The sequence below is a fragment of the Chiloscyllium plagiosum genome, unplaced genomic scaffold (assembly GCF_037043375.1).
Source record: "Chiloscyllium plagiosum isolate Xiang-an unplaced genomic scaffold, Cpla_swu_hap1 HiC_scaffold_4, whole genome shotgun sequence".
Lineage (NCBI taxonomy): Eukaryota > Metazoa > Chordata > Chondrichthyes > Orectolobiformes > Hemiscylliidae > Chiloscyllium > Chiloscyllium plagiosum.
Window position 1 is genome coordinate 47,195,558 of NW_028270142.1, and position 24,856 is coordinate 47,220,413.

Sequence of the window (24,856 nt, forward strand, 5' to 3'; positions counted from 1 at the left end):
CTGGTTAGCATCTGTTGTCAAATGCCTAACTAATGTTTACAACGGAGTGTTAATCTGGGGATGACTTTGATTTGAAAAATTGTCACAAACCAAAAAAAAAATACAGGATATCATTCCCTCTGGATCAACGCCGTGACTATCTAACAAAAAATTTAAACTTTCAAGGATCCTCTCTCGCGTGATATCTGTCACTTTCACCACAAGTACAGAACTGGTCGTGGGACTGGAGTGTGTGTGTGACTAGAGCGTGGAAGCTCAGAGCTCCAGAGAGATGCTTGTCAGAGACAAGCTAGCAGGCTGTGAAGCGTGCACTGAGTTAGCAGCAGAGGCGCCCACTTACTCAGCAATCAATAAAGAGAAGGTGGAAAACGAGAATTAGCTCCTCTCTGCGGCTACCGACCAAATATATATTAAATAAAACCAAGGGGGAGAAAGGGGAAGAAATCAGAGTGAAATAGACAGACAGAGAGAGCAGGGGAATCATTGGAAGAGGAAAAGGTGCAGGAGCGAATTGCAACAGTTTTTCCAACTCCTCGGCAAACGGCATTCTACAAGTAGGTACGATGTGAATGTTAGAAACTACAAGTCAAGACACACTAAGTTTTGGGGATGTGTTCATTAAAAAATTTAGAGAACAGCGTTTGAACAGTCTTTCAGCTGTGAAGCAAGCCATTAAATTGCACTAATTTTCGAGCAATCTTAAACTTTGCAAATGTCCTCAATGTCGGTGTAATAATGTGCTTGATTGTTACAGTTTAATCCCGGTCGGTCGATATGGACGAGAACCAAAGCAGTATAGAGAGCAATGAGACAGCGGCAGGGGAGTCGGCCGCAGGAGAGCAGCAGCAGATCAGCGTGGACAGTTTCATTGTCCTCTTCATCTTCAGCCTGATCTTCTGCCTCGGGGTCCTGGGCAACTCGCTGGTTATCACGGTGCTGGCCCGCAGCACACCGGGCAAAGCGCTCAGCACCACCAACATCTTCATCCTCAACCTGAGCATCGCTGACCTCTCCTACCTGCTGTTCTGCATCCCCTTCCAGGCCACTTACTATGTCCTGCCCCGCTGGATCTTCGGCGGCTTCATCTGCAAGTTCGTCCACTATTTCTTCACCGTGTCGGTGCTGGTCAGCATCTTCACCCTGTCGGCCATGGCCGTGGACCGTTACATCGCCATCGTCCACTCGCGGAAGTCATCCTGCATTCGGGTGTCCAGGAACGCCGTGCTCAGTGTCATCTTCATCTGGCTCCTGTCCCTGGCCACCGCTTCGCCGGTCGCTTACTATCACATGCTGGTTCGCAAGAAAGACCAGGGTCCCTTCTGCTGGGAGAACTGGAGCGTCCTCAGTCACAGGCAGATCTACAAGGTGGCCACTTTCGTGGTGGGTTACCTACTGCCCCTGCTTCTCATCTGCTACTGTTACGCCAAGGTAAGGTTAAGAAATGAAAAACAAAACACTTTCCAACCTGCTGCCCCTGGTTAATAGTTTTAAGTGGTTATAGTTTTGTGGTGGAATTAAACTCATTCATTCTTTTGGAATCATCCCTATCTTTCAAAGCACTTTTTTCCAACCTCACCTCATGCCCAGATAACTTTGCTACAAGTCGAATTTATCCCGATTTCATTGTCATTCCATGGGATAAAGGACAGTGAAAGCAGGAAAGGTGTATATTATTGTGAAGGCACGTTGATGATTCCGACTGCTGGGAATCCATATTCTTTGCTGACTGGATTTTGTAAATTAAACACACACACACACGCTGCGCCGGGCGAGGGTGAAGATTAAGTGAACATCAATCTTGTAAGTTCAGCTAGGATTGAAGGTTTTTGTTTAAATTTCAAAAAATACATTTTATTAATAAATATTTATATGCATATACACTAAAGTAGTTCGGTTCTGTACAGGAGTACATGAAGAAAACAAAAACATTGGAGTTTGACTCTGAGGCATTGTTACCCAACCCCTCAGATTGCAATCTGCTGAATTCCTTCCTGTTGGACAGTGACCATTAAATTGTGACGATTCAGTCCAAGACTGCAGTTTAAGAAATAATGAGCTTCAGCTAGTGCAATACTTGTTAAACTTCACAGACGTACACGCAAGTGCAAATGTTTGCATCACTTTTGTGGATGGGTAGGTGAATAATTTCTTTTGCCAATGTGAGCTGCTTTAATAATTACTGGTTCAGAATCCTGCAACTTCCTCACTTACAGAGCAGTGGGTGTCCCTGCACCTCCTGGACTGCAGCAGTTCAAGAAGGCAGCTCACCATGACTACCTCCTCCAGGGCAGTTAGAGATGGACAATATATGCCAGCCTTGCCATCTTCATGAAAGAACAAACAAAAGCATAAATTCAGATCTATTTTACATGATCACTTAAGACCTTAAGCTCAACCCGTTCTGTGAGGAACAGATCTAACCAGACTTTCCTAAAATAAAAGGCAATTTTGGAAAGAAAAAAAAAACTTATGGATTGACACATCCTGAAAAAAGTCACAAATTAAACTAATTTTTTAAAAATTGCAATCAGTTGTTGAGAATAGTTGTTACAATGAATGAACTAACCAAATACAGAAGACTACATTGGACATGGGGCATAAAGCAGCCCATGTAGCATTTATATGCCTCTTGAGATTTCACCATCTTTCTTCATCTAAATCTAATGCTTATACATTTCTATTGCCTTCTCTCCATATGATTCTTTACCTTCCTCCTAAATATATCTGTCTATTGACTATATCGTCTCCCTATGATCATTTATTCCACATTCTCATCACTCTTGATCTTCATTGAATAGCTCATTTCATTTCCAGGCTATAACTATGAAATAAAGCTGTCTTTCCATTTCTCTCTACCACCCTTCTCTTTGTTCAAAGGATGCTAAATGAAATGATTTATTTTTAACCTAATCAGTCTTAATCCAGGTACAGAGAACTGCTGCTGACATTTCAGTGAATTGGCTCTCCAATAACAGATCACTGTAAGAATACTTGGTGTGAGAAGTGGAAAATGTGAACACTGGTTAAACAGGAATCTTCTCAGAATTTGAAATGAAGCTACATGGCTGAGGAGCTGCAGATGCTGCTTTCTACCTGGCCAGGTTGTCACTCATCCAGGAGTATTCGATGTTTATACTCGATAGCAGAAGTTTCCCCATTATCAACTTGCAATCATTTTCAGCAGAAAGTGAGATGAATGTTTTGATTGCTTTCAAAATTGATTATTCACCTAAAGGCAGCAATTTCTCTGATCACTCTATGTAGAAGCACTGGAAATAACGTTTTGTGCTCATTTCCAGTGAGATTTTAAATATGTTTATTGTAAAACATGGCTTCACTTGACATACTGAATTGAGAAGTTCTTTCTGAGTATGGGTTAATGTGATGATCACTAACTGCCAGAGAAACATTTAGCTGCTTCTGTTGTAAACTGATGCTGCAATACAGTATTCAGATGATTTTATGGTAATCAGCATGATCTAGTTCAGGTTAAAAACATTCCTGATTACCAATCTTGAGAAATGTTATGACTTCAGAACAAGATATATTGGAACATTTCACCAGGAATCTGAACACTTCCTGTTTTTATAAAAATAAAATATGATGGATACTGGAGGTTTGAAATAGAAGCAGAGTGCTGAAGAAACTCATCAGATCTGGCAGCATCTATGGTTCTGAAGAAGAATCACATTGGACTTAAACACAAACAAATAAAAAACTTTCAGGTAGCACATTCAGATCATAAAAATTCATGTTGTAAATATATTTTTTTCTCTTCTCTGCCCTGACTTTTTTGACAATTATTTTAACTCTCTGTCATGATGAAATTGACCCTCCTGCCATTGAAACCATTCCTCCCATTCAATACTATCTGAAACCTTTTGATGGATTATAGATATTCTATTGCTTCAGATCACCAGTGCAGTAGCTCGTAAAATATTGATTTAGTTTCGCATTTTAAATTGTTTGGGAACTACAGGTTTTCAAACCATCCAAATAAAGGGATAGAGATTTTCATTTAAATGTAAATTGTTGCATCAATTGTTGCATTCTCTATCTCAGTATTATACAGCCTCATAACTGCATTAATCCTTTATACTTTCGTAAATTAAACTCCCCAAGTTTATCTGTGCACAATGGACGAAAGTGCTGTCAGGTTTTTAGATAATTGCATTGATTTGCAATGATAAGCACATATCTGCATTTCTAAATTTTGTTTCCTTCTACCTACAGCTGTACACCTCTGTGTATGCCAAAAGGTAGAAACTTGCATACAGCTCTGAACAATGGGACACTGTAGGAATTACCTTCAGTATATCAATTTTCCCTAACTTAATAAACATTTTTCTATAAAAAGATATAAAAAACTCAAGTTAATACAGATTTATTTTACTAAAAATACAGAAATTTTATTAGCAATATTCTTTCATGCATTATACAACAGCTTTCAATCTTGTAATTTGCCTAGCTCTTTTATTTGAAAATGTGATCATCACAGCTTTAATGTTGTTATTTAGGCTTGGAGTTTGATTACAAAATATAGTTACAGACAAGGTGAACTCATTTCTTAGTTACTTACCTGTTGAGTTCCATGTGTAGCATTATGAATGGTGGTTTGTTTGGTTTTGGAAGTGTATCAGATGCAATGTTTTCTGCTCACTTTGTGTCAGTTGTTGTTGGAGCTCCAGTTTTACCTGTCAAAAGATTTAAACATTGGAAAAAATCACCAGGATTTTTAAGGAAATTTCAGTTAAAGCAATGGCAATGGCATGGTAGCTCAGTGGTTAACATTGCTGCCTCTTAACAACAAGGACTTAGGTTCAATTCCACTCTTGGGCGACTGTCTCTATAGACTTTGCACATTTACCCTGTGTCTATGTGGGTTTCCTCCAGATGCTCAAGTCCAGAGATGTGCAGGTGGATTGGCCATGGTAAATGCAAGGTTACAGGGATAGGGTAGGGGTTTGGGCCCTGGGTGGAATGCTCTTCTGAGGGTCAGTGTGGACTTGATGGGCTGAATGACCTAATTCCACACTATAGGGATTCTATGATTCTATGTAGGTAGTGGAAATCTGGAAGTAAAGCTGTTACGAAGCAAGTGCAAATAAGAAAGATGGAGTGCAGAGACAATATAGAATGAAGGGCAGGAATAATTAAATGGCATTTGTTTATGGGATATGGGCATTTCTGCGTGGGCCAACATTTATTGTCCACCTCTAATTTCTCCTTCTGTGAGTTTCCTTTTTGAATAGTTATAGTCCATCTAATGTAGGTACACACATAGTGTTGTTAGCAAGGGAGTTCCAGGACTTTGATCCAGAAACAGCGATGGAACCATGGTATTGTTCCAAATTTATGATAATGTGTAGCCTGGATGGAAACTTGCAGTAGGTATTTTCTCATGTATTTGCTATTGTTGTTCTTCTAGGTAGAGATTGCAGGTTTAGAATGTTGTACAAGGATGTAAGTGGTTAGAAGGGTTAACACTGAGGAAGGCTTTAAGCACTATCCATTAGGTCAATATCATGTAGACGTGTGGACAGAGCTTAGGATCTTAGATGATTAAATCAAACAGAGTCCTCCTTTTGGTTTCTGGCCTGAATCTTATCAGAAATGAGCTATTTGTCACTTCTTGTTGAGTTTCATGGACAGCTTCTATCTGGGAGGACAAATTAATTTTCTCATGATATCATCCCAAGCTCACCTCATTATCTAGGTACTGCATCTCAATAGCACTTTACCTGTATAATTGCTAGCCTGATTCTCCCACTCGCCTTACCTGGTAAAGGGCTGGTCGTTTACAGCCGCATTGCAAGATTTGAGATGTTTGGCCAGACACTGGCAGACAAGGAGAAATTAGCAACTCACTTTGAGGTCAGTGAACTGAAAGTCCCAGTGATGGGGTGGTGCAGGTGAGAACAGGCCTTGTCCCTCAGGACCAGCAGCAGAGGGCATCACACCATGGCCTGCCAGATTCTCTAAGATTGCTGCACGGATCAGTGAGGCATCAGAGGTCCAGAGAAATACCCAGTGTTCTCCATCAGTATGAGTGCCATCGCCTTCTCTCTGCTATCTCACTGTTATTATATCTCTTCTACTGCACTTACCTCCCAGCAAGGCTCATGTTCTACCACTCTCACTGTAGCATGCAGCATCTTCTCTCACTCAGTCTCTCTCATCAATTCTGCAAGGCCTTTGCACTGTCTGCTCACTCACTTACTGCGACCCTGTGGTCTCAGGCATGGAAGTGTTTAACTGCCTCAATAGACAGGTTGAGGCTGCCAAGAAGACTCAGGTCCAGCAGTCTCAGAGTCTGGTAGACATGTGCATCAATCTACTCTCCATTGCTCTATCCACTGGTGCTCAGTGGCTATGGCAAGGCAAAAGGGGGGTAGGGTCTTTGAGCTCACTGCCCCTTCCTTACAAGGAAAAGGGTGGTGGGTAGGCACTCTGCCAGAGGAGGAGACACCTACAGGGCCCACCAGATATGTCTTCATGGGACACTTCAGAGGTGGCTAGACCTTCTACCTCCACCCTGCCTGCACTTTCAACCCTGTGTGAGATTTTGAGAAGAATACATGCATGCCTCTAGGCCTCTACACACATATCATAGCCTTGCCAAACCAAACCACAAAGGCAAACAGACTCCACTCTAGGGCAGACTCTGTCTAGTTCAGCCATAGACACAAGGCTGCACCAAGACAAAGTGAGAGGGAAAGAAAGAAAACCTTCTGAGAGCACATAGGTGGCACCAGTGACACACTAATGTAAATAAGTTTTAACATTTGTAAATATATATTCATCTTTCTTCATCAGCTGTGCATGTGTGAGTCTCCGACTAGCTACAACTGCAACTGCAACATTGAATGTACAAATCCCATCTAGTCTTTGTGCTGCATGATATTTGATGTGTGTGAATTGAGTCTCTCCTGCACCATAGCAGGTTACACATAAATGGTAGGTGATTGCTAGTAGGGTCAATCTTTACAGGTGGCAAAACATTGCTAATGCATTATAGCCATTAGTGATATTAATTTCCAATATTGTGTGATACCATCAAAAGTGCTCAGGGCAAGGATTTGGACTCCAGACAGCCAGTTAATGCCTAAGGTTCACACAACCTGTAGTGCCCTCCAAGGCTTTCCATTATTATTGTATGGGAGTCTGTGTAATGCAGTTGCCCTCTGAATGGATTGTCATCACTCAAAAGCGCATGGTGGCACAGTGGTTAGCACTGCTGCCTCACAGCACCAGAGATTCCGGTTCAATTCCCGCCTCGGGCAACTGTCTGTGTGGAGTTTGCATATTCTCCCCATGTCTGTGTGGGTTTGCTCCAGTTTCCTCCCACAGTCCAAAGATGTGCAGGTTAGGTGAATTGGCCATGCTAAATTGCTTGCAGTGTTAGGTGTAGGGGAATGGGTCTGGGTGAGTTGCTCTTCGGAGGGTCGGTGTGGACTTGTTGGGCTGAAGGGCCTGTTTCCACACTGTAAGTAATCTAATCTAAAAGTGAATCTGCCTCCCTCTCAGAATGAATTAACTTATTCCACTCACTCTGGATGTGGTCACGGCCGATTTCATCTTCATTTTGCACTTGTTATTTTAGCAGCAGTATGTACTATCAACAAGATACACTGCAGAAATTCACCAAAGCTCCTTAGACAGCACTTTCCAAACCCATGACCACTTTATCTTAAAGGTTAAAGGCAGCAGATATATGAAACACTACCAATTTCAAGTCCCCCTCCAAGCCACTCACCATCCTGATGTGGAAATATATTACTGTTCCTTCAGTGTCGCTGAGTCAAAGTCTTGTAACTCCCTTCTTAACAGCATTGTGGGTCTACCTACAGCACATGGACTGTCATGGTTCTCAAAACAGCTCACCACCACCCTGTCGGGGCACCTAGGGATGGCAATAATGCTGGCTCAGCCAGGGATATCCACATTCCCCGACTGAATAAAAGAAAAGAGTCCCCACTCAACCCTTCTATTTAGGATCTGTCCCCCTATCAAAGCCAAGGAACTACTGACTGTCGATGACTCCCTCTCCCTCATTACCTTTTTTTCCTTCATTCACTGTTGTTTCCCCTTCCCCCATTATATATTGAATTGACCTCCTGAATCCCGTGAATGTATGCCTCCAATCCCCACAAGAAAGTTTCCCAAATTCTCTCCCACAACAGAGGCTCCTGATAGCCCCCACCCTTGACTTTACTGACCCTAAGGACAGACCATAGCCCACCCCCATGACTGACTTAGCCAGAAATCCCTGAACATTGAGTAAGCAAACCCCTGAATTATATCTGTACATTCCCTGGGATTCCCTGGACTGGTTATATTGGACTCACAGAGCTGAGTAGCCCACCCCTGGAATGTAAAGGTCAAGACTTGCCTGACCCTGACCACCTTGAGGACCTTGACTGACCATGCTCAAACATCCGGACTTATATTAGAGGCTGCCCTTGTCTTACTGCACCAACTCCCTAACTGAAAGGTGTCTTGCTGGACCTTTCTGAAGACCACTCTCTTGACACTATGAGACATGGCTATTCATTTGAAACATGTGTAGGGTATTTGTTGTGTACTGTGACTGCTAATGGTCCTGATATGAGATTAATATAGCACGATAGCATAAAACATCATGTCCAACTCTTTGATTGATAACTGCTGGTGACCATAACTAGCTACCTGGCTTTGGATCTGAGCTAAAAGGCAAGCCCGGATAGACGTTCTGAGAGCCTTAATGCTCTTCTTAGTGGGTAAGGCACCAAAGGGCAAGATAAGGCCTGGCTGCGCAAGGCTAAGCATTGAAGCAGGGACAAAGAGAGTGAGTGCTAAGTGCACAATTGAGAAGCAGTGAGGTATATCCGAGTTCAACCAATGAGTTAGATGCCTGTCATTGCGTGTAAAGTAGCCTGGCAACAGGATAACAATGAAAGGTGCTATTATAGAGTCATAGAGTCATAGAGATGTACAGCATGGAAACAGACCCTTCGGTCCAACCCATCCATGCTGACCAGATATCCCATACCAATCTCATCCCACCTGCCAGCACCCGGCCATATCCCTCTAAACTCTTCCTATTCATATACCCATCCAAATGCCTCTTAAATGTTGCAATTGTACCAGCCTCCACCACTTCCTCTGGCAGCTCATTCCATACACATACCACCCTCTGCGTGAAAAAGTTGCCCCTTAGGTCCCTTTTATATCTTTCCCCTCTCACCCTAAATCTATGCCCTCTAGTTCTGGACTCCCCGACCCCAGGGAAAAGACTTTGTCTATTTATCCTATCCATGCCCCTCATAATTTTGTAAACCTCTATAAGATCACCCCTCAGCCTCCGACGCTCCAGGGAAAACAGCCCCAGCCTGTTCATCCTCTCCCTAAAGCTCAAATCCTCCAACCAAGGCAACATCCTTGTAATCTTTTCTGAATCCTTTCAAATTTCACAACATCTTTCCGATAGGAAGGAGACCAGAATTGCACGTAATATTCCAACAGTGGCCCAACCAATGTCCTTTACAGCTGCAACATGACCTCCCTACTCCTGTACTCAATACTCTGACCAATAAAGGAAAGCATACCAAACGCCGCCTTCACTATCCTATCTACCTGCGACTCCACTTTCAAGGAGCTACGAACCTGCACTCCAAGGTCTCTTTGTTCAGCAACACTCCCTAGGACCTTACCATTAAGTGTATAAGTCCTGCTAAGATTTGCTTTCCCAAAATGCAGCACCTCGCTTTTATCTGAATTAAACTCCATCTGTCAAACTTGCAGCATTGAAATGCAAATGCATATTGCTAATGGACAGAAGATATGTCATGATGATGCAATGACAATGGAATGTATTAAATACTAATGTGCATGGGTGGGGGGTTGTTGAGCACTGCCCGTGCAATATGCCCTGAGATGTTGGTGGCGGGAGAGCAAAATGGAGCTCTGGAGGAGCAAGCAGTGAGCTGGAGTTGTCAGGTAATCGCTCAGACTTTTGTGTCAGTAATACTTGCCCACATACTTTCTGTTTGATGGGTGGGAGGGTGAGAGGCAGCATATTTGTGAGACAAGAATAGGTAGTAAAGAAGGTGATAATGAACGATAACCCATATAAAATGGCCTCTAGCTATTCACTGGTGGGAGTCTTGTTTCATCATCCACTAAGATTAGAATTTAATATTTTTGCTATTGAGTATGAAACCATGTTTTGACCTCCATCTTCTTCAAGTGTCAAAAGTTTACTAAACTAGTTAACATCATGAAACAATGGTCCAGGATCAGCTAGCCATGGAACAATGGGCAATCGAACAGTCAGTTAAGGAACAGTTGGTTGTAGAGCAACTGGTCAAGAGACAACTGGTAGAGGATTTTTTTGGCCTGTGTCGACTTAAGACAAAATCTAAACAGAAAACAGAATGCAGTTAGATTGACTGTTTTGGCAGGTGAATTTGGTTTCACACTCCCAGCAAAACTGAATTGAATTGAATTTATTGTCATGTGTACTGAGGCACAGTGAAAAGTTTTGTCTTGCGAGCAATGCAGGCTGATCACATAGTTAAGTAGCATAGAAATGGAATACAAAATGGAAATCTGAGACTATATTGGAATGATAGAAATGTTGTCCATTGTTATCAACATTGAAGAGAGTTCAGACTGTAATAATAAGATGAGCCCGGAGCTTGTCAATCTTTTCACTTTACTTCCTTTCCCCTTTCTATGCTTTTTAAAAATATTTCCACTTATTCTGGTCCCCTTACCTTCTTTTGATGACTTTGACTGCAGGCAGCTTTTCCTAGACCAGGCCCAGCAATGAGGTGGCTTCAAACGGCAGAGAATGGCGGTATAGCCCAGGCTCCTGGTGGGGCAGTCTCCTGGTGTGACGGTTTCAACCAGGAGGGTCAGTCTCCCAGTGTGGTGATCTTGTCCAGGAGGGGCAGTAACAACGTGGAGTGTATTCTTGCTGCGGCGTGGATGCCTTGACCCATCATGGAGGTCTTCTTCAGCAGATTCCGGATATTCTAGCAGCCCAACATGAAGGTCCAATCCTGGAGCTGAGATCTTGGTCCAGCCCTGTCAGGCAGTTTTGGCCTGGTTTTCCAGTGCACCCCGAACCCTGGAGCCGTTACTTGAACTGTGATGAACTTTTTATTTTTTTTCTTCTTCTAATTTATGATTTCTGTCATTAATTTAGGTGCCGTGGTATGGCGACTTATCAAACTTTCCAATGTATTGCTTTTTGTAAAAATACACATGACAATAAAATGACTATTCTACACTATAATCAGCAAATCTTTGAAGGCAACACAAGCAATAAGGTAGACAATAAACTGTACATCCATTTGAGCTAATCGACAAACCTAAAACTGATATAATTCAAAGTGAAACAATGATTGGTGAACAAATAGTTACGACAAATGCAAGTCTGATCTTAAATGCTGAGGCGACTGGGAAGAGAAAAGTTCCAAGCAGAATATCTGCCTTCTTATCTTCCCAGGAAAGTGCTCAGCAACTTTTTCAGAGATCATGCCAAGGAAGATGCACTCCTCAAATAGGAAAAAATTGTGTTGGCTTCACTAAAAATGCAATGGTTCAGGGCAAATGAGAAGGCAAAAATGACCTACATAGTTTAATACTGAACTATGGGCAGATTCAGAATAAAAACCTGCAAATGGAACATGATGAGCAGAATGCTCATACATCATGGAAGGCTGTGAAGACACCAAGGTAAGTTACTGCAATGCAACATGTAAATTGTATTCACATGTATTCTGCCACACTGCCTTGTGGATGGTAGACAGGTTTGGGGTGACTGGAGGTGCATTATGTGTCTCAGCCAATCTAGCCTCTGATCTATCCTTACAGCCACAGTATTTATTTGGCTAGTTAAATCAAGTTTCTAGTCAATAGTAATGCCTAGAATGTTGATAGTGGACGTACTCAGCAATGATAATACCATTGACTATCAAAGGAAGAAATGGTTACATTTTCTCTTGTTGGAGATGTAAGGTCACTTGGACTGAAACACTAGCTTTTAACAACTTTGATGTGTGACCTGTTGAGTGCTAGCAGCATTTTCAATTTTCATCGCTAATTTAGTTTTTTTTGAGAAAATAACTAAAAGAAATACTTGTGTTAATTGCAGACTATTCAGCAATCTTATGGTAATATTCTACTACTTTCAGGTGCTGAATCACTTGCACAAAAAATTACGTAATATGTCGAAGAAATCAGAAACATCTAAGAAGAAGGTAAGCTGATTGCATGATGACTTTTCCAATCCTACATCCTTTGAAATCTCTGTGCTCCTCCAAATCTGGCCCCATGTGCAGTCCCCATTTTAATTATGCCACCATTGGTGATTTTGACTTCAACTGTCAGCCCTGAGTTGTAGAATTCCTTCTCTAATCCCTCCTACCTCAGTACCCTCTCTCTCACACACTCCAAGACTCTTCCTAAAATCTATCTGATTACATTGCTTAGAGTGTGGAAACAGGCCCTTCGGCCTAACAAGTCCAGACCGACTCTCCGAAGAGCAACCCACCCAGACCCATTCCCCTACATTTACCCCTTCACCTAACACTATGGACAACTTAGCATGGCCAATTCACCTAACCTGCACATCTTTGGACTGTGGGAGGAAACTGGAGCACCCGAAGGAAACCCACACAGACACGTGGAGAATGTGCAAACTCCACACAGACAGTTGCCCGGGTCTCTGGCGCTGTGAGGCAGCAGTGCTAACCACTTTGCCACCTAAACTGTCGCCCAGTCTATTTGACCAAACTGTCCTCATTTTTCCTTATGTGACCCAGAGTCAAATTTTGCTTTCTAACAGTCCTGTGGAGATCCTTGGAAAGTTTCACTATATTCAAGGTGCTGTATAAATGCAAATTGCTGTTGATAGAGGATAGCATTCATTAAGAATAGATATACAGGAGTTGAAACGATTTTGCCAGTATGCATAGACCGGTAGTCTAGTGTAAGGTAAAGAAGCAATAATTCAGGCAAAGACTTATGGACATGGCAATTGGATGATGATTCATTACCATCTTTGTAAAAGTGCAATAATATCTTCAGATACATTTTGGATTCATCTTGAAATGGTTTAATTCAGTGAAGATGATTGGTAGGATTGTGTTATCTGCCAGTTCTGAGAAAAATATTAAGATGAATAGGACTTTCTCCTTTATTGAGAAACATGAGGGAATGTTGTAGCTGGGGTACCAACCACAGTTTGTTCCAAAATTTCTTTGAAAGAAAGCATGTACCAAAGCATTAGAGTCTGCTAAAGGCTACTCCACATTCAATAGTGAAAAACAGATAAACCACATAACTTCCTTAGCCTCATTTTTTTTCTTTTTTTTCACAGTGAAAAACAACAAGTGTGTAAATATTTATTTATATGCCATACCAGGAAGAAAGGAAACTCCCGAGTAGCCAGTGATAAGCAGTGCTCTTCTCAGAGGGCAATGCTGTGTGATCAAACAGGGATCAAATCAAAGTAGAGTTGGAGGGGGAAATAATACACTCCACTCCCTGCTGTGCCCACCTTTTCTTGAAAGTCTCAAGGATGTTTGTGGACATCGCGTGTTCCTTCTCCAGGGCTCTGCCATAACCGCAGACGAGGGGCAGGCAATCAGCCCCAACGACACGAGTTAATTTCATATTATGAGTTAGCTTAACAGCTAGAAATCATGGTAAGGAATAATAGTGGTGAACACTGAGACAAAAGTTCGTCAAGAGCAGTCACAGGAACCTAACACGTAACACATGGACAGGGCAACCTCATATGGCTACAAAGACTAATTCAGGCGAGTCATGTTCTACCCATGTAGCACACATGCAGTGATTACGAGGTGTTGTTATGAGTTGTTGGTTGCAGTGTTGGCACCAGTTGGCAAGTTACTGTAAGCACTAATTACTTTGGTGGTACATGTCAGCCTCCAGGTGATGCTCTCACTTTTCTCCATTCTCAGTGAATGTCTCCCATGCATGAGAATCAATGTTTAGGGCCTTTATGTCACACTTGCATGTGGAGCATTAGGTATTCTGCTCACCATATTGTTCCACTGTCCTCACCAAGCAGAAAATCAATTAGTGTACATTCATCTCCCATCCTGTGAATGGCATCTTGATCTTTCATCTTTGAATTAACTCAGCATCATCAACACTTCCTTTCAGGCCAAGTATCAACATAAGATATCACGGCATCATCCATGTTCAGATGAGGCAATCAATGTCTTTAAGAGGGAATTAAGCATTTGAAAAGAAATGCTCCCAATCACATAGTACCCCATCTGATTCTCAGACAACCACTGCATAACTAATGGATTACTTATAAAATTTATTATAACAATTGTAACTTTCCATTTCCAAGTAAAATGAATAAATAAGCAACTCGTTTCTATTTTGGTGGTGTTGGCTAGATGAGGAATAATACTTAAGAAATCAAGACAGCATAACATTAGTTTTCAAATAGTGTCATTTCATGTTTTATAATATCCACCTGAACAGATTTTGTACATATCTGAATGCCAGCACCTCCACATGACACAATGCTTTCATTGTTAATCATTGACAGCATGTGGGAACCATTGGTATAGTCAGCATTTAAACAGCAGGTAACCTCAAAGTTTTTCAAAAACAATAAATTCTTTCCTTGTATTTAATGTCACTCATTTTGCCCACCCAAATAAAACCCAACAGTTTCTCAGCTCTATTGATTAGATGTTTTCTGGAATTTCTCACAGTGTGTAGAAGCAAAATGGAATATATCTAGACACTCCATCTCCAATTCTGTTGTCTCAGTATTTGGAAAGTAATAGTAACAGATTTGAGTTTAACATCACTGTGTTGGAGCCTGTCATTGAAACCATACAACCTACTCCCATTATTTATAACAGAGACCTGAATGAGAAGACTCTGAATGTACTAACACCCACTTGAAGTAAAGTCCAACAGTGACTACTAGTTGCATTTTTGCCTGACATTCGTAACGTTCTTTGACCCAGTCAATGCCAGAATCAAAAAGGCAAACAAGTCCATCAATAAAGATAAGAACTTAAGTGCAAACAAAGGTATTAGAGGTCGTCACTAACAGCAACTAACATTTGGAAAGTTAGGTGGAACAGTTGCACTTTGGAGTGGACACTTTAACCATGGAAGGTCTAGATACCAATAAAAGCCTGCCTGTAATGATGGAGTGTATATTAAATTCATGGTGGAAGAGCTTAGTAAAGCTGTTAATTCACTTTCCATTAACAAATTTCCAGGTGCCGATGCTGTACTGCGAGTTCACATGGGAAATCAGCACTCCTGCAATATCTGCACAACCTTCTTTCTCTCTGTTTTGGAGAGAGAGAGAGAGACCTGTGCCCCACCACACACATGATGTGCAATGATTTCGACTCCATAAAAGGGTATATCAGTGATTGTACCAACAGTTGAGTCATCTCCTTGCTTAGCATTTTGGGAACTATTTTTAACCATATTGCCCGTGTAAGCGTGCAGATTGTGGCTGAATGCACAACCTTGAATCCCAGCGTGGTTTTAGAACAGGAAGATTGATAATTGACATTCTTAGTCATGAGCCTTTTACTCCAAAAGCTTCAGGAGAAATACCTTGAACAAAGCAGACTAATAATATATTGCCTTCATCAATTTCACCAAGTTATTCAGGTTTGTAGCTTAGGTTGAGGTTTAGGGTGTAGCTTTGCTCACTGAGCTGTAGGTTTGATATCCAGACGTTTCATTACCTGGCGAGATAACATCATCAGTGGCGATCTCCAAGTGAAGTGAAGCTGTTATCTCCTGCTTTCTATTTATATGTTTGTCTTGGATGGGGTTCCTGGGGTTTGTGGTGATGTAATTTCCTGTTTGTTTTCTGAGGGGTTGATAGATGGTATCTAGATCTATGTGTTTGTTTATGGCGTTGTTGGTTGGAGTGCCAGGCCTCTAGGAATTCTCTGGCATGTCTTTGCTTAGCCTGTCCCAGGATAGATATGTTGTCCCAGTCAAATTGGTGGTTTTTTTCATCCGTGTGTAGGGCTACGAGGGAGAGAGGGTCGTGTCTTTTTGTGGCTAGCTGGTGTTCGTGTATCCTGGTGGCTAACTTTCTTCCTGTTTGTCCTACATAATGTTTGTGGCAGTCCTTGCATGGAATTTTGTAGATGACGTTGGTTTTGTCCATGGGTTGTACTGGGTCTTTTAAGTTTGTTAGTTTTTGTTTGAGAGTGTTGGTGGGTTTGTGTGCTACTAGGATTCCGTTGGGTCTTAGTAGTCTGGCTGTCATTTCTGAAACTTCTTTGATGTATGATAAGGTGGTTAGGATTTCTGACTGTGTTTGGTCTACTTGTCATGGTTTGTTCTTGAGGAATCTGTGCACTGTATTTTTTGAGTATCCGTTCTTCTCGAATACGTTGTATAGGTGGTTCTCCTGTTTTCTGAAGTCCATCTGTGCTGCAGTGTGTGGTGGCTCTTTGGAATAGTGTTCTGATACAGCTTTGTTTGCATGTGTTGGGATGGTTGCTGGTATAGTTACGTATTTGGTCAGTGTTTGTCGGTTTTCTGTATACGCAGGTTTGTAGTTCTCTGTTGTCCTTTCTTTCGACTGTGACATCCAGGAATGCGAGTTTGTTGTCGGTTTCTTCCTCCTTGGTGAACTTTATGCCTGTGAGGGTGTTGTTGATTATGTTAAATGTCTCTTCTATCTTGTTTCGTTTTGTGATGACAAAGGTGTCATCTACGTAGCGGACCCAGATTTTTGGTTTGATGGTTGGTAGGGCTGTTTGTTCTAGTCTTTGCATTACCGCTTCTGCTATGAATCCTGATAGCGGAGAACCCATGGGTGTGCCGTTGGTTTGTTTGTAGATTATATTATTGAAGGTGAAGTGGGTGGTGAGGCACAGGTCCACTAGCTTCATGATGTTTTCGTTAGTAATGTGATTGATGGTGGTTGGGGTATGTGCGATGGTCTCTTCTAAAAGTGTGGTAAGTGTTTCCTTTGCCAGGTCGATGTTGATGGAGGTGAACAGTCAAATGAGATCATTGTTTCGTCTCCCTCTGTTTTGGTGTTTTTGATGATTTTTAGGAATTCCTGGGTGGAGTGGATGGAGTGCTGTGACTCTTCTACTAGGTATTTCAGTCTTGCATGTAGTTCTTTGGCCAGTCTGTAAGTTGGTGTTCTGGGTAGTGAGACTATGGGTCTGAGGGGGGCTCCTGGTTTATGGATTTTTGGTAGTCCGTAGAATTGTGGGGTGTTGGTCCCGCCTGGTTGCATTTTTCTGGAATTCCATCTTGTTTAATTGTCCGGAATTGTGTAATTTTCTTAGGAGTATGTAATTTTGTTTCCTAGTTGTGAGGTTGGGTTTAGCGCCACCTGTTGGTAGGTGTTGGTGTCTGCGAGTAGTGCATTGGCTTTCTCTATGTAGTCCCTTCTGTTCAGGATGACTGTGAGCCGACCCTTGTCTGCAGGTAATATAACAATGTTTTTGTCTTTTTTGAGGTTTCCTAGGGCTTTCTTTTCTTGTGTGTTCAGTTTGTTTCCTTCCCTCTTTCAGCTAAGAGTAGGTGCAACTGTCTGTCTGATCATTTGTTGTGTTTTTTTCCATGAATTGTCCTTCAATGTGGTTTCTAATGCCTCTAGGAAATCCTTCTTGTCAGCGTCTCGGTAATTGAAATTTAGTCCATTTACTAGTACCGCTTTTTTTGTGTCTGATAGGGTTCGGTCTGATAAGTTCTTTATCCATGCCCCTGTGTTATCGGTTTTGTCTTTGTTTGTGAGTTTTTTCTTCAGGTCCTGATTTTTCTTTCTTCAGCCATGTAAACAGAGACAGTCTATTTAAGCTGCTGGTGAAAATTGGCTACAAACACAGAAAATGCTGGAGAGATTCAGCATTATCTGTGGAGAGAAATAAAGGTAACGTATCATGTCTGGTATGACCTTTCTTCAGAAAATTGGCTACCACTTAAGCTGCTTAGTGCGATCTCCTTCTATGACAACACAATAGGTAAAGTCAGCTATTTCAAAGCAACTGAGGATCCCTTTAATATTCACAATCTGGTCAAACTCGACTGAGTTCTGGCATCAACAGTCTTTGGCTTAATGTTCTCTTTTACTGCTGCCATATGCTGTCAGGTAATCTACATAGGATGTTTACTTACATATCAGAGCTGATGGAAAGCTGTTCAGCCTTGCTTGTCTAATAAACAAGGCAAAGTTGTGCTAAGTTCTTACTGGAGAGCTGCTTTATGGTGATGAAGTAACACCACCATTCCATAATGAGGATCACTATCAGCTTCAAATAGTTAAAATCTCTCACATTGGTAAGTGCTTGGTTTGACCATCTGCAACAAGTAAGCACATATTATGATCCAAGATGTTGCCACACAACCATTTATCGCTATTAAAGCATTTTTGATCGTGACACTGAGGGTCTGCAATCAACAGCAATCTGTCAGTTGATGCTGGAATCATCACAAAAGCTGAGGCTGTTATGCCTAAGTGGGTGTGGAACAATGGCAGCCTGATTGAGAACATCAAATTGTACCAAGATTGAATCCGCAGTGCACCTTTCATTCCACATTCTCTGTCTCAGAACTAACCTCAGAACCTCTTGTCAGGACAGAGCTCCTGGAATTTGCTAACTGCATATAGTCATTGCTAAGGCCATGATCTTTACGCTGGCTCAGCCAAATTCATTGGTCGATACACAAAGACCTTCTGCACAATGAACTGTTCACTGGGTTGCAAACGTTTGGGCTTCCATACCTTCACCAGCAGCTAATCTGTGATCAGTGAGAGCTGAAGTTAGTGGACATTGATACTGATTACAAAGAGATAGCCAGTGATTGCTGTGACTTCTGGAGGTACGTTGAGGAGCCAAGTAAAAATGAAGAGCTTAGCTGACCAAGAATTGGGCCAACAGAAAACAGAAGCCAGCAAAATGTGCACCTTCTCCTCCTGCTAATCTAACTGCAATACCTGAGTGGAGTTCTTCAGCAACACCTGGCGATACTTAACATAGAGTCGACCATCTTGACAGAATCCTTTGTTTTGTGAGATGGGAGGTTGCCATTATCTTCCTCATCTTTTATTCACCTTGAGAAGGTATAGGGGAACTGGGTAAGGATGATAGATTTCCTTCTCTCAAAGGCAGAAAACAATAATTAAATGGCCAACATGACTGGTACTAGGGCTGGAATTTCCCTGCTGAGGGCAGGTTGGCAGGTGATGGGGGGGTGGGGGAAAGGGGGCTATACAATTCAGTGTCATGGCAGCAGTTGTTTACCCTCTCTCACCCGCCCTTCAGTATTTTACCCGATATGGGGCAGGTTGCTACCAAGTATCCAGGGTGTCAGGTCAAGCCATCATCGGTGGACTGTGTGCAGTTGTCTTCAGATCAGGTACCCTGTACCCACTGGGGGCATAAAGCCCCTTCCCACTGAATTCTTTCTCAGATGGTCCAGCATTTACCCTGCTCATTGCCTTGCCAATCCTACCCCCATTGCTTGGGTCTGCCAGACTGGCCCTAAGTGAGAGCCAGGACCTTCCTGTAAATCAGGCTCCTCCTGACTGGGTACTGGCTGCAATTTTAAGAGTAAATCATTCATTGGTTTGGATGAAGAAGTGGATCAGTCATGATCATGAATCACTCCTGCATGATTTGCACTGAGCTTCCAGGATCTTGTCATCAAACTCCCCGTGAGCTCCAATGAATTGCTGGATTTGTCCTTTTTGTATTAATTGAACTTTGTAGCATTTTGTGAGGTAAGGACACAATTAATAGTGTAGTAAATATTCTGCAAAATCCACTCAACAGCTCCATTCCAATAAGACTAGAACAAAAAAATTGATTCCCAATCCTGTAACTAGGAAATCGTTCCAAGAGGTTCATGCTTCAAATTGAATATATTTAAATTTAATCTTCCTGCTTTTCTTCGGTATCTCCTTGCCTGCCTTCTTCACACAATACAATGTTCTGCATCTAATTTGACTGTAATCTATCTTATTCCCTATTCTGGTTCTCCTACACTTAACTTAAATAACTGATGGATAATTGGTCCATTACCCATTGGCTCCCCATCATCAGCTCACCATTGCAGCAGTTCTGCTGCATAGTTAGATTGAGAAAAAGATTCAATCCATGGTGTTCAAGGAAATACTGGGGCTACTGGTTTTCAAGTTACAGATTTTTGAGTGTAAATGATTGTGAGAATAAAAACAAGACTTTGTAATCATGGTATGGAATCTCATTTTATGCCTGACCTTAGATACTGCCTCATACTACTTTTGATACACTTACAAAGTATTATTAAGAAAGAGACAGACATCTCTACAGCAGTCAACACAATGCTGATCAAAAGAAGTACTGAATAGTAATGTTTCCTTGGTTACATATTACGTTGGTGAGGTACTAATGGAATTGATCATAACACCGAATGGAAAAGCTTTTTTATTTTAAAGTGAAAAGGAATCTTCTTAGAAATGCTATGAGTGCTTTTTACAGAAATATCAATTTCATTTTCAATGCTGGAAGCAATGTACTTTAGTTATCAAGAAAGTTAAAGATTAGACCGTATCTTAGCATATTCAAGAATTTGTGGAGTACTTCACATTCATGACAGTTTGGCTTGGCTCAAGCTTTGAGTTTTAGCTGGAGATTTCACAGAATCTCTGATCTTCTCTTGAATTATGCTCTGAGAAAGAAAAAAGATGTGAGTTTACTGTATTTCTCCTCCTTTGCATTATTATTTTGTGAGCAGCCTCACCTGCCTTTGAGATGCTTATTCATTATTTTCTATTTGCTAACCTTCGTAAATGTCAGACTATCCAAAACTCTGCTGCCAGTGTTTTAGCTCACAGCAAGTCCTGTTCCCCTATCAACCATATGATGGAAGATTACATACTGAGAATACCTACATTGGCTCTCTGTCAATAAATGTCTTGATTTTAACATACTCATTCTTGATTTCAAATCCTTCTAGGCATTAACTTGTCCCTATCTATGGAATTTCCTTCTGGCCCATAACCTTCTTGGATTACAGTGCTTGTCTAATTGTGATCCCTTGTGCATCCTAATTTTTAATTACCCCACCATAATGAGTCCCTCATTCAGTTGCTTCGCCCCCATGTTGGAGAGACATACAGCACAGGAAAAGACCTTTCAGTTCAATTCATCCATGTCGACCAGGTTTCCTAAACTAAACTAGTCCCACTTGCCTGTGTTTAGCTCGTATCCCTCTAAACCTTTCCTATTCATGTCCCTGTCCAAAGTCTTTTAAATGTTGTAACTGTACTGCATTTACCACTTCCTCTGGCAGTTCATTCCACATACAAGCCACTCTGTGAAAAAAATGTCCCTCATGTCCCTTTTAAATCTTTCTCCTGTCACTTTAAAAGTATGTCCTCCGGTTTTGAACTGCCCTATCCTAGAGAAAATGCCTTTGCTATTCACCTTATCTACGCCAGTCATGATCTTATAAACCTCTATAAGGGCAGACCTCAACCTCCTACTCTCTGGTGAAAAAAGTACCAGATCATCCAGCCTCTCCTTATAACTCAAATCCAACAAATCCTTGTAAATCTTTTCTGAACACTCTCCAATTTAACAATGTCCTTCCTATAGCAGGGCGACCAGAACTGTACACAGTACTCCAAAAATGACCTCTTAACAACCTGTACAAGCACAACAATACATCACAACTCAGACCATTTCTTCATATCTATTATGTCCAAACTCTAATTGCATCTGACTGCCCCTATCAAATCTTCTCTTGACTGTTCTCCAAGAAATAAAAACCAGTCCATTTCTCCCACCTTTCCACATAGTGAAAATTCCTCATTTCTGGGATCATTTTTGTGAATCATTTCACAACTTTGTTGCTTTTGTAATCTCGGCTTTTGTAAAGCCTGGGTTACTGCATTCCTTAACTACCCTCTGAACTGTCTTGTCCCTTCAATGATTTATGCAGATAGAAATTCAGGTCCCTATTCTACTGCACCCCCTTTCGAATTACATCTTTCATTTTACAGTATCTGTCTGCATTTTTCCTACCAAAGTGAATCACTGCACATTGTCTGCACTAAATTCCATCTGCCAATTGCCTACACATTCCACCAACCTGACTGTCCTTTTGAAATTAATCACTATTCATAATAATTAATTCACAATAATTTCAAATTTTGTACCATCTGCAAATTTAATTTTACCCTGCGCACCAAGGGTCATTAATATAACAGGGAGAATAAAAGTCCTAATACTAATCCCTGAGAAATTCTACAATACATATTCCTCTGATCTGAAAACAACCATTTAGGACTACTCTTTGTATCCAGTCACTCAACCAAATTTGTATCCATATTCTAATGCATCTTATTCCATGAGCTCTAACTTTTCTCTCAAGTCTGTTTTGGGGAACATTATCAAATGTCTCAAGAAGTCCATGCACATCACATCAACAGAATGACTCTCATCAACCTTCTCTGTTACCTTATATAAAAAAACTAAAGTTAGTTAAACATAATTTGTCTCAGCAAATCCATCTGCTTTCCTTAATTAAGCCACATTTATCCATGTGGCTATTAATTTTGTTGCAAATCATTTTTTCTAATATAATTCCCCTCACTGAAGCTCTATAATTACTGGGATCACTGTAACATTTTGTCAAATGTTGGTGTAGCATTTGGGATTCTCGAGTCCTCTGCTACCATCCCTGAGTCTGTGAAAGTTGGAAAATGAAGGACAGTGTGTCTGCAATTCCCAATCTGACTGCTTTCAGTAGCCTTGGATGCATTTCATCCCATCCAGGTGCCTTGAAGTACAAAATGCCTGTCTAATACTTCCTCCTTATTAATTCTAAACCTTCCAAATGTCTTTCACCATAATCTGAACAGCATCTTCTTTCTTGATGAAGACAGATGCAAAGTATTCATTTCATAATCAGCCATGCACCACACCTTCATAAACAAATCTCTTTATTGTTCTCTAATCTTCCTCTTCCAATCAACTGTTTAAATGCTGTCATGTGGAAAAATCTGCTTGATGTCATTTTAGACAAATATGTTTTCAATATATTTTAATGAAATAGAGATTACGTATGCACTTAATAGCATTCATGCTGACTACATTTCAAACTTACTTTTTGGCTGTGACATAGTTTTGAGACAGCCTGATGTGGGAAATTATGTTACATAAATTCAAGTTCTTCATTTCCTTCAATGGTGTTTACTGTTTTGGATGAACATCTGGGATGAAGGCAACATAAAACCAGCTATAATACATTCCTTTAACCAGAGAAAGAGCGAATGAACAAGAGTTTGGAATTATACAGCACCTGTAATACAATAAAACCACCAGAGCAAGGTTTCCTTTAAGCTGGTGAGTGTGTGGACACGTGACAATCTTGAATGTAACAAACAGGATTGGCGAGTCAACACTTCTTCTAATGTGCAAGTGTGTGGGTATGTAGTAAGCAAGAGGAATCTACAATGCATCAAACATGCTGTACACAAGAAAGAAAAATTAGTGAGAACAGTAGTCTTCTTTGATTTCAGGATTGGCTAAAAGGAGAAATGAGAGGGAGAGAACCCCTGAGCTTAGAAGTAAATGTTGTCTGATAATGTTCCAAGAAACCTCTTTGGGCTTTTTTACTCAAGTAAAAGTGCTTTTTGCTTGCAAGTTATTGCTGTGGGCAGCTGCATCAATGAGGAACAAAGGAAACAGGGGATGGGAAGGAAAAACAATGAAAGAACTTATTGATTGATCTCAAGTAACAAATGCTTCCTATTTCCTTTCTTTTTCTATCCTGTTCTCTCCAGACTGCCCAAACTGTGCTGGTGGTGATTGTCGTCTTCTGCGTTTCCTGGCTACCAAACCATGTGATCAACCTGTGGACTGAGTTTGGCAGTTTCCCACTCACGGATGCCTCCTTTGCCTTCAGGATAGCCGCACACTGCCTGGCTTACAGCAATTCCTCTGTCAACCCTATCATTTATGCCTTCCTTTCCGAGAATTTCCGCAAGTCCTACCAGCAAGTGTTCAAATGTAAGATCCGCAGCACCTCTCCCTTAAATGATGGCAAGGAATATCGAACACAATCTGAAGTCATGCCATCTACCAGCTGTACCAATGTGTGAGTGGTGAATCTGGGTAAGATGTAGCACGGGAGATGGTAATACTGTAATATTCACCATACATGTATTTTATGTTAGTGCAAACAGGCTATTGAGTTACTGGAGCCAAAGACTGCAGATTTCTCTGGAGCATGATGCTTGGTAGTGAGCAATCACGAAGCTGTGACAGTGTTCAGGAGGATATTAGGCACAACATGAGAGTAGAATTCAGAACAAAGTTTGCCCTTGACATTCAAAGGATACCTGCAGGAAGAGATGTCTGTGCATGTTTATTCGGAAAGCCTCAGTATACTGCGATTCACTAATTAATGTGCTGTGAGAGCACAATGCTTTACATTACTCAAGGAAAAGGGCATATTGTAGTATTTCGCACAGTTGCCACAGTATTTCATCTCATGTCTGTCCTTAGATTGAAACATTAACTCTTGATTGTCTGCACAGCTGAGTAAATGTTTTAGCATTGCCCACCTTTAAGGGCCTTACATCTTTGTGAATGATCTGCCAATGGGCCATATAAGGCGGTTGACACCATGAATGGAAATCAGATAGAAATTGAAATATTCTGATTGTTTCCCCTTGTCCTCATCACTTATTGTCTTTTCCGATTTGCTCGCCCATTTTTCCTTCCCTTCTTTCTGATCCAAGACAAGTGGATCAGAAAGACCCCTAGTTCAGTCCTAACTCCATCTACCGATACTATGGCCCTGAGGATATCATGCTTAG

The 24,856-nt window shown here is 41.3% G+C and overlaps 1 protein-coding gene across 1 annotated transcript; it reads left to right on the forward strand.

Moving 5' to 3' along the window:
* The first annotated feature begins 774 nt into the window (after positions 1–774).
* Positions 775–24,136, forward strand: galr1a (galanin receptor 1a). The gene is made up of 3 exons (XM_043688627.2): positions 775–1,428; positions 12,183–12,248; positions 23,819–24,136. The coding sequence occupies exons 1-3, from the start codon at positions 775–777 to the stop codon at positions 24,134–24,136; spliced, it is 1,038 nt and encodes a 345-aa protein (XP_043544562.1).
* The last annotated feature ends 720 nt before the right edge of the window (positions 24,137–24,856 follow it).

What these genes read in the sequence shown, in the direction of transcription:
- galr1a (XM_043688627.2), top strand. Translation starts at nt 775, where the DNA reads ATGGACGAGAACCAAAGCAGTATAGAGAGCAATGAGACAGCGGCAGGG. An exon ending in TCTGCTACTGTTACGCCAAG is followed by an intron (nt 1,429 to 12,182) that starts GTAAGGTTAAGA and finishes TACTACTTTCAG; the next exon opens with GTGCTGAATCACTTGCACAA. An exon ending in CAGAAACATCTAAGAAGAAG is followed by an intron (nt 12,249 to 23,818) that starts GTAAGCTGATTG and finishes TGTTCTCTCCAG; the next exon opens with ACTGCCCAAACTGTGCTGGT.